The sequence below is a fragment of the Carlito syrichta genome, unplaced genomic scaffold (genome assembly GCF_000164805.1).
Source record: "Carlito syrichta isolate Samal-C Ts95f unplaced genomic scaffold, Tarsius_syrichta-2.0.1 Scaffold308689, whole genome shotgun sequence".
Lineage (NCBI taxonomy): Eukaryota > Metazoa > Chordata > Mammalia > Primates > Tarsiidae > Carlito > Carlito syrichta.
Genome location: NW_007252785.1, coordinates 477,661 through 488,413, shown reverse-complemented (window position 1 = coordinate 488,413; position 10,753 = coordinate 477,661). Strand labels below are relative to the sequence as shown.

At 31.0% G+C, this 10,753-nt stretch overlaps 1 protein-coding gene across 1 annotated transcript in view; it reads left to right on the top strand.

Annotated features, from left to right (window-relative positions):
* The first annotated feature begins 611 nt into the window (after positions 1-611).
* Positions 612-10,753, top strand: part of SNX13 (sorting nexin 13) — a 48,903-nt gene continuing 38,761 nt past the window's right edge. The window contains exons 1-4 of the mRNA XM_021716317.1: positions 612-813; positions 4,804-4,908; positions 5,493-5,625; positions 9,836-9,873. Coding sequence (XP_021571992.1) covers positions 625-813; positions 4,804-4,908; positions 5,493-5,625; positions 9,836-9,873 — 465 coding nt within the window. The 5' untranslated portion in view covers positions 612-624. The remainder of the gene's footprint in view (positions 814-4,803; positions 4,909-5,492; positions 5,626-9,835; positions 9,874-10,753) is intronic.

The following is a 10,753-nucleotide window of genomic DNA, read 5'->3' as shown; positions in this document are numbered from 1 at the left end:
AAAGAGTCCCTTATTGGGAATACACAGTGTATGTAACTTGTTTATATCATTTTCATTCATGTTTATGTGTATATGAGGAACTTTGTTTTTGTACCATTTTAATATGTAAATAATTTATTTACATGTTATTTTATTAATATCACATTGAAATTCCTTTTATCTGGAGGATGCTTTAAGCAAAACTCTCTAAATCTTCATTTTTGTTATCAAAAATGTAAATGATTTATTGAAGAGTCATTTTTTATTTTAATATATCTAAAAATGTTTATATTATGACTGATAATCTTTATTGAGAACAAATGTAGAATGTTAAAGTCATTTACTGTTGATGAAGCCTTATATAGCAAATATATTCACTAGAGATTTTATCATAAGAAATGGAATTTTCAAAGGTTTTAAATATGTGCTCTCATTTGTATTTTTTATATAACTTTTTTTAAGCTTAACCAATTTATGTTATAACTTTTTTTTTAACCTCAAGAGTTTGCTGAAACATTTTAAAAATGTCGAGTTTTAAATACTTGAAGCTATAATCATTCTTACTTACTTGTAATACAGCTATATGAGCCCAGAATTGTGTGACATTAATATCTATGTTGTTATGGATTTATTTTGGTAGATTACATGCAGCAAACTGGAGGTCAAGCACATCTTTTCTTCTGGATGACAGTGGAAGGATACCGGGTAACAGCTCAACAGCAGCTAGAGGTTTTATTAAGTCGTCAGAGAGATGGAAAACATCAAACCAACCAAACCAAAGGTCTTTTAAGAGCAGCAGCTGTTGGTATTTATGAGCAATATTTATCAGAAAAGGTGAAGATATATTTGGAGTACTGTTTTCTTCTTCGGCAGTATTATTAATAGTAACTTCTTAATATTTATATTCATTACTTATATCAGGTGCCACTACCTCACAAACATTTTCTCATTTAGTTCTGATAACAGTCTTCTTTTGTATTTTTATCCTTATAAAGTGACAAATCTGATGTTTCGGCAATTAAATTAACATGGACATGGGCATATAAATACTAAATAACAAAGTATTCAAGGTCACATACACTTTAGATTAAGAGAGATAATAGATTGAAAGTTAAAGCCTGAGAAAATATTAACCATGTAAAAGTAGACAAAAAGAAGCTAGGATTAGGATGATAAAACATATATAAGCATATATGCACCTAGCAACAAAGCCCCTAAATGCATGAAGCAAAAGGTTACAGAATTAAAGGAAAAAAAATGATAATTCAACAGTAATGGTTGGTGACTTCAGTACCCCCACTCTCAATAATTGATAGATCAATTAGATAGAAAAATCACCAAGGATATACAAGAGTTAAAAAACACTATAAATTAATTAGACCCGCTGCGCTCGGTGGTCCAGCCTGTAAACCCAGGACTTTGGGAAGCTAAGGCAAGTGGAACCTGAGCCCACGGGTTCGAGACCCACCCGGGCAACTTGGTGAGACCTCGTTTGTACAATAAATCAAAAATTAGCCATGCATGGTAGTGCATGCCTGTAGTTCCATCTGCTTGGAAGGCTGAGGTGGAAGCTCACCAGAGCCCAGCAAGTTGAGGCTGCTGTGGCCGGGAGTATGCCACTGTACTCCAGTCTGGGCGACAGAATGAGACTCCACCTAAAAAAATAATAATAATAATTACACCTAACATATCAATTGAATATTTCCCCTCATATCAGCACAATACACATTATTTTCCAGAAGACATGAAACATTCTCCAGGATAAACCATACGCTAAGCAATAAAGCCAGTCTCAATTTAAGGATATTGCAATCATACAAAGTATAGTCTTTAATCAGAATGGAATCAATTTATAAATCAACAGAAAGAAGAACTGAGAAATCTACAAATACTTCAAAATGAAACAATATATTTTAAGTGCCCTCCATGTCAATAAGAAATCACAAGGAAACTAGAAGTTATTTTTAATTGAAAATGAATACATACACATAGTATCTCAAAATTCACAGTTTGCTTCTAAAGCAATGCTTAGAAATTTTAGCTTTAGAATGTCTAACTATAATGGAAAATATCCGGAATAAACAATCTATGTTTTCATTTTAAAATCTAGAAAAAGAGCAGAAAAATAAACCTAAGGCAAACAGAAGGAAGGAAATAGATTATTATGAGGATTAATTACATGGAAAACAGAAAAACAGTAGTGAAAAATCAATGAAACCAAAAGTTGGTTCTTTGAAAATGTTAACAATATTGACAAATCTTTAACTAGACTGTAGTGAAAAAAATGAGAGAAGACACAAATGACCAAATTCATGAATGAAAGAAGAGTGTCAACACCGCCCCCCCCCATGCTACAGGAATAAGCAGATATTATAGTCAATATTATGGCAACAAATTAAACAACTGAGGTGAAATGAACAAACTGACAAGGAGAAATGGAAATTACAATAGATGACTCCCATTCTTGACAGCTATAGAAAAGATGCTAAAATGTATGCAGTAAAGTCATATTTTCAAAGTGTGGGACAAGAAGAATGTCTTTCTCTAATTTGAAAATCCTTTGAGAATGAGAAAAGAGGAAAGGATTATAGTAAACAGAAATTTATATACTGCTTCTCTAAAACTGATGGGTGATCTTTGAAGAAGCCAAATGCCATCTAGAAAAGGATTAACCGACTGACCTGAGTTGTTTGATGTTATGTGTAGGTTGTGACAAAAACTCATATGGTAAACAAAATGACTTCTCTTTTTCAAAAAAAGAATCTTATTTGATCTTCAAATAAGACTACTTGAGGATAAAAAAAAATGTCTTCAGAAAGGGACAACCAACTTAATTAGAATTTTCTCACATTTTTACTAAAAGTGTAATCAATTTAGAAAGCAACTTCAATTTCACAGGTTTATCCCTGTATTTTAAAATCATTGTTTTGAGAAACAGTGACTTATGAAGACATCATTATGCTTCAAAGTATTTAAAAACTGGGCAATTTATACATGGATAGCCTATATGATAAATTTATATATGGAATGGATCTGATTGACAAACAGCTGGTCTATCTACTAAACAAGCCATAGAAGTTACTGAATGTTTCTTTGAGAACTGGAAATAGATTCTTGCAGATTTATAAACTTGCTATTCTTAATAAATCCCAATTATTACATGTGCAAATTATTTTGCTGAAAGGATGTTTAACTTGATTTTATTACATTGACTTGACACAATAAATGAGAGGCTTGAAAAGAGCAGAGGTAAAAGCCACACTGAATGTTATGTTTGATTGTATTCATTTGTAACCCTATATAAAAGGAAGTCCTAAATGCTGCAGTCAGTTCAGAGAAGTATTGTTAGAAAAGGAAACAGAAAAAGTAAAAATATCCTACTACGTAATGAAACAGAAAAGTCATTGCTTATTTTTTGTTAAATATTGATATCTTTTTGCATGTGCATTTGGCTTTTAAGAAGTCTCACCTTTCTATATTTTGGGAATGCAAAATAATACAGCCTGCAAAATTGAAATATCCTGTTGTATATATTCTGCCTTTAAAAGTTGTGTTTCTAATATAAATAGAATGTATGATACTCTGCTAACGACTAATGTTATTCTATTTTAAAAAGAGCCATTTAAATAAAATGCACCATTTTGCCTGAATTGGAAAAAAAAAAAAGTTGTGTTTCTATATTTTATTAATACAAAATAGTGTAGTATGTAAAATTTAAATATACAATAAATAATTTTTTAAAGGTTAAATTGCTTTATCAGAAGACAAACATTATAAACTACATATTATTGTACATTCCTCACACAGATTATTTGTTTAATCAGTCTTAATTACTACTAATTGCCCCTGTTGACTAGTCCCACTGCTTTGTTTAAATAATCACATCTGTGTAATTAAAAAAGAACGTACATTAATACATAGCTGGGAAAAAACTCCTTTTTATGTTTTTATATTAAAGTAATAAAAACTGCACATGAATATTCCTCCTGTATTCTTTTTTTTTTTTAATGAAACTGTTCTGTTGGCTCCCTAGAAGTGTTGATCGCCCTCTGCCAAGAATGTCACTGAATCCAATTCTGTGTGCTTGAGATGTATAGAAAAAATTTAAAAATTAAACTAAATAAATGTAAAATGTTGTTTTCTAATTTTCTCTTTAAAATTTTCTAGAAACTGAGCTTAGAGGGGAAATGAAAGGGCAAAAACCAACTTACATCATGCTCCTCTCTAATCTTTGTCACATATTTGTAAAGTTGTGCAGATCTCCTGTTTCTATTTTAGAGGAACCCCTTCTATATCCACACACAAACCCATAACAAATAACACCTTCGAGACCCCCCCAAACAACAGCAGCCACACAACCCACCTAGGTTTGCTAACAAGAGTGATGAATTGACAGAGGACCATTAGAAGTTGTATAGCCCTTTTCCCTATACATTCATACCCTTCTGTTTACTTATTTTTCTCTTTCCTGATTTATCCAATTTATTCCTTAGATATTTTATTGGATAGAATTGATAAGTTATTTAAACAGTGCATTTTATGTTAGTTACCATCTTTAGTGTTTTTACTCTCCACAGTCTTAAGTAAAAAAGAAAGGATTAATTGACATGCCAGAGCTTCAGTTGACTACATAGTATATGATAAAGAGAAGGTTCCAGCCTTATTTCAGCCTTTTTAAGCATCAAGGTATCATTTACAAACCAGTGATTCTTGTCTGCCAATTGTTTTCAATAGTAGAATTCCATTATTTTCCTTCTATCAAGTATTAACCTGTATTTAGAAATTACAAAGATCATTAATCTGTTATTTTTCTCTAATTGTTAGGCATCTCCGAGAGTTGCTGTTGATGACTATTTAGTAGCAAAATTAGCAGATACTTTGAATCATGAAGATCCAACCCCTGAAATCTTTGATGACATTCAAAGGAAGGTATTATATATAGCATTTATCTTTTTATCTTTCTTGAAAAAACTGTTTATTTCCATGTATGTGTAATTAATTTTTTTAAAGTTATTACAACTTTTAAAAAAGTAGAGTGGTAACTTAAAAGATAAATTATGGCCGTTGTATGTTTCAATTCCTAAAATGTAGATGAGTTTGTTTATTGAATTGACGGATGAGGAAAATCTTTGAGTTGTTTTATTTGAATCTGAGTGTAGAGCTTGATATTCTAGTCTTAGAATTTGATGAATTAATGACGCATAAATAACATGCCTCTCAAATTCATTTTAATTGGAACCGTGCATGTGTTTGTCTCTTAGAAAACTCTACTTCCTAGAATAGTATGTCTTACCTCCTATCATATGTCTTATATTGTAGTAGGACCTTTTTCAGTGTAATTTAGTTACTAGAGGAACTAGAAGAAAGGATTAGTTGTGAAATAATCTTAATAGTAACATCTTATAACTGTGATACATTATGGCAAGACTGCAATGTAGCTTTTCGTGAAATCTTATTTAGTAAAAATCACCACATATCTGTTAATTACTGATATATTGATTTATTTCAATAAGGTATATGAATTGATGCTACGAGATGAAAGATTTTATCCTTCCTTCAGACAGAATGCACTTTATGTGCGTATGTTAGCTGAGCTGGACATGTTAAAAGATCCTAGTTTCAGAGGATCAGATGATGGGGATGGAGGTAAGGTGGCACACGTTTTACGTATATGTATTATGTATTTCTATATCTGCTCACCAACAAAAACACCTTTTATATAAGAAAAAAAGTGTTCCTGGCACTCAAATATAAGTTGTAATATACTTAAAATCTATTAATGAATGGAAGATATAGCAATTATACTAAATTAAAATGTTGAAAGTTTAATAACAGATTAGAATATTCAATAGAAGCCTTGAATTCTTAAAGAAGAATGTTATCTTGAAGTGAGAGTTACTAAAATATTTTTATAGTACTTTCCCTTTTGTTAGTCATAATAGTCATGATTTAATAATAGGATTATCGAGAAGATTCAAGTGATGACTCAGTGTATCATAAACTAAAAGCATTATTTTAAAACTACAGTTTTAAAAATTTTTGCATCCTTTCCTAATTCTTGCAAGTGTGAGAGACTTTTGAGCTCTAAGAAGCCATTAATGTCATTTATTCCAAACTTTCAGTTTTTTCAAATGATACTGACACCTATAAGCATGTTATAGTTTTAAAAAAAAAGTGGACTTTAGGAGTCAGAGTATTTGATTTTACTCCCATTCTCCAACTTATCACCTGTATGCTGTTGGCCAACTACTTAATTTCTTTAAGCCTCATTTTTCTTGGTTGTAAATTGGGACTAATATTTTTATCATAACATCTTAACCTCATTCATTATCAGGTCTAGATGGGATTATGTGTATAAAAATTTATAAAGTGAAATACAAGTGTCAGTTTTAATTAGTAAATAATGTGTCATATAATAGTGGGAGAGACAATCCTTAGAACACAAGTCTCCAGATCTCAGTCCCAGTAATTAATTTTCTTGTGACTCACTTCAGGAATATTTATTAAACTCTAATTAATATCTAGGGTTTGATTAACTTTCTGGTATGTTCTATGTAAATGAACAAGGTAAAGAAAAAGTAAATGGAAAGATTTATATAATTATTTTAAGAAAGTGCTTTAGTAATGACCATTTGCTTATGAATAGGTTTATGGACAAGACCACTTGGGAATGGAAATACAATAGATCTATTTAGGTAGGGGGACTGCTTCAAAAATGCCTCTGTTATGGAAGCTTCCTAGCCTCCCCTTTCCTCCACCTTCTATCCCTCTGTCTATATTGGTGAAATTTTATTTTTTAAATAGTCTAAGAGATCTAATTCCAGAAGTTTGCGTTTGAGTTTTAATAACTTTTGTATTGCTTGTTTCTATGTCACCTTGAGTTTTTTAATTAATATTTTTTCAAGTTTATTTACTTATAAAATTAGAATAATCTATTAACTGATTTTGATTGCATATTAAGGAAGTTTTTTTATTTTTAAATAGAGTACTTTTATGGAGAATGAATAGTAAAATTAATGTACTTCTAGTTTATTACATATTATATCTTTACTTCCTATCTCTGTTGAAAAATGTTCTTTTGTAGAGGTGCTATGAAATTTGCAATAGCAACTCTGTATCAACTACCTATCCTAGAATAACTTGTAAAAGGTTTTGTTGTTTGTATTAATTTTATCTATCTTAGAGATTTCTTAGTTTTTGTGAAATGGATTTGCTATATGACTCAGAATGAAAGAAGGTAAATTGAGTCATAACCAATAAATTGAACTTCTAAGTAATGTGTAATTTTAAATGACTCTAGTAGCAATAAAACTAGAGAATCCTTCCACAGTCTTCTAAATTGACTTTTAACTCCCATTCATCTTTCCAGCCAGTCTATCTTCCTCTAATGCAACTATTTGAAGCAAACTATTTTTTTTTTTTTTTGAGTTGGAGTCTCACTCTGGCCACTCCCGGCCACTGCACACTACAGCCTCTACCTGCTGGGCTCCGGCAATTCTTCTGCCTCAGCCTTCCAAGTAGCTGGAACTACAGGCGCGCACTACCACATCCAGCTAATTTTTGATTTATTGTAGAGATGAGGTCTCGTCAAGTTGCCCAGGCGGGTCTTGACCCCGTGGGCTCAGGCAATCCAACTCACCTCGGCCTCCCAAAGTGCTGGGATTACAGGCTAAGCCACCGAGCCCGGCTACAAACTATTTTTAATCAATCTCGAATGCCTCAAAACCTTATACCATACTCATTTAAAACATGAAGTCCATTAATTTTTTTTTCCTGAAATTGGATTTGATTTGAAGTGAATATGTTTCTTATATATGTCAATTATTGAATAACCTTTCATATTTGAATCGTTTAGTGTATGCCAGTGTAGTTTGAAATTATATACTTACATATCTTATCTTTCTAGGACATTGCTTCCTAACATTCTGTTTTCTAATTGATGAGTCTTTATACATTTTATACTAAGAGTTTACCTATCCCTTTTTTTGAAGCCATTTGAAAAATATTAATGTGGAGTAAGGGGTATAATGTGACATATTATTATTAAAAATAGCTGTCAGCTTTGTTGACTTTGTTGGTGTTTAGGTTTTAGGCCACTGGTATACTTTTTTTCAAATAGTAATGCTTATGATTTACTTCATTTTGTATGATTATTTAATGAAAAGTAAGTCTTCCAACACTTTTTGTTATTAATAATTGTTTTCTGGCTTTTAAAAACAAGCTTCTTGGCACTCTATATTGTTTTTTAGGCATTCTGAAATTTTGACTACTTTTTAGACATTCTGAAATCATTGTCTAATCCAAGGACTAATATGTAGCTGATTTTTTTTTTTAAAGACAGTCTACAATTGAACCTAAAATTGATGGACCAAGTCTTATCATTGTGATTGTGCTGTGTCCTCTGGTGGTTTTTCTTTGGTGGGGAAGACATTTCCTTCCTATGTACCGCACTTGCCAGCAGGTAGATGACTGACTGGCTGGCTCGTGCATATGCCCTCCCTGCCTTTTTTTTTTTCCTTTCTCTTTATTCATGATTGCTTTCTTCAGTTATTTCAGCTTTAAATTATTTTAAAAGCAGACAGTCTTTTAAAAATACTTGAATTGTGCTTTTAAACTTTAATCTCAATCATATTTGTCTCACTATGTCGAACAAAACTTCTTTTTGTTTTCTGATATTTATAGGCAGTTATCAAATTCTTGATTAAATGTGAACCAGGACTGGTTTTAGACTGTATTCCTGGATCTTATTGTTGATCAGGGAATACTTTCTAAATGATGCCTTATTCTGCTCCTGAATTTTCCTTTTAATTTGACTTGTCTTTGGTGGGAAGATTTAAGAGGTGGGCAGATCACAGAAGAGATAGCAGACATATAATTGAATAAGGAGGATAAATAACTATTTGTTTCTTCATTTTAATTATTACTTTCCTGTCAGGCAAGCAATAATCTTAGGTGAAATTTCCTGATTTTGGGAACCGAATGTCTGAGGAACCAAGAAATATTCTTGAGTATTTAGAGTAAAGTTGGAAGGCAATACCAGGCTGCCTCTTTGTAGAAGTTATACAGCCTTGCTTTTTAAAGATCCATTAAAAGAACCAAATTCATACGTGCTCTTTTAGTGCTAGAAATCATGTATTAACTTTAAACTGTGTGAATATCGCTTTGCCATAGATTCATTTGTATGTTTAACAAAGGGATACCTTAAATGGTAACTTAAAAACAATAAAACCCTGAGGGAAAAGATTATTGCTTGACATTAATGTTAATAATCTGTAATTGACTTTTGCTCTAACGTTAATATTTCTTAGTTGCTTTTTAGTTAAATGGCACTGCATATAGTTTTAAATATCTTTTTGTCTTTTAGTTACATACTGATTTAAGAATCTATACTTTCAGTGTTTTTAAGGAAATCTACTACCAAGTATAAGTGGACTTAAGAGGATATTAAAAATCAATATTTACTCTTATTAAATGCTATTTTTATTTGTAATATTTTTTAATCCAGTGAGACAGGAATAAATCAGTGGTGACATTTTCTGATGGGTTTCACTCTGCAGTGTTTTCTTTACTCTTGCATTGTATTAGGCAACTTAATATAATGCTATAAAAATATTTATTAATTGCTGTCCTGTTTTTTAACCAGCTGTCAGGTACATATATATTTTCACTGAACTACCTGACTTGGAAAACCATGAGACTTAAGAGATTAGGTTTATGGGAGTATTCCACAGTTTTTCAATACTATTCTGTTATGTCTTGGCTTTTGTGACGTTCATTCTTGGTGTCTGAACCTTAGATAAAGCAACCGTTCTAAAGTTTTTTACTATATATACTAAGTTGAATTTCCCCCCTACAGAATCTTTTAATGGGTCTCCTACTGGAAGCATAAATTTGGTAAGTACTATTATGGGTACTTTAATTATTAAAATGACTTAAAATAATGCAAAAGGCTGAGCCTTGACATATGTAAATACATGATATGTTAGAAACCCCCAGATCACCTTTAGTATTGTAGAATGTTATTATTCTTTTAAAGAAATGCTAAGTTCACATATAAGGCATCTATAAAATATAATTTTAAATAATTCATTTTTATTTAAGAAACAGGCTTTGATCATATCTGTATAATTGCAATTATATCTTATAAAGACATTGATTTCATTATTTTCAATTTTAATATTTAGTCTGTTTAAATGACTCTGATTAGTGTTGTGATAGGCAGTAATTTTGTGACACAAATATTTCCATTGAAGTCTGCTTTTTCTCCTCTTGTATTGAGAAAAGAAATATAAAGCTAGTTGGAATAACTAAAAACTTACATATATTTCATAAAGTCTACACTAAAAAAAATTTATTTTGATGTTTAGAGAGAGATATAGCAACTATACCCTGTGATTAGAGATTTAAGAATGATGTGTTCATAGCATATTGATTATCATTGGCATTTCATATATTCAGGGTGAGATGTGAAGTAATAAACATTTCAATATATGTATTCATATATTCATTTCATATATATATATATATATATATACATGAATGAACTTGCCATTGAATAACTTATTTCTTAAAATGCTGTTAGGGGGAAATGCTAGTATTCCATGAAGGTTTCAGTTCAGTTTGGCTGGGTGGGGAGAGGGGAAGAGGTAGGAGGTTGATTGTTTTTCTTTTCCTCCCATTTACATTACTTTTTCTTTTAAACCTTTTGTCATAGCTAAATGGTTTAGAAGTCTATTCTCTTAAATTGTCAAATAAATTACTGCTCTAATTTCTT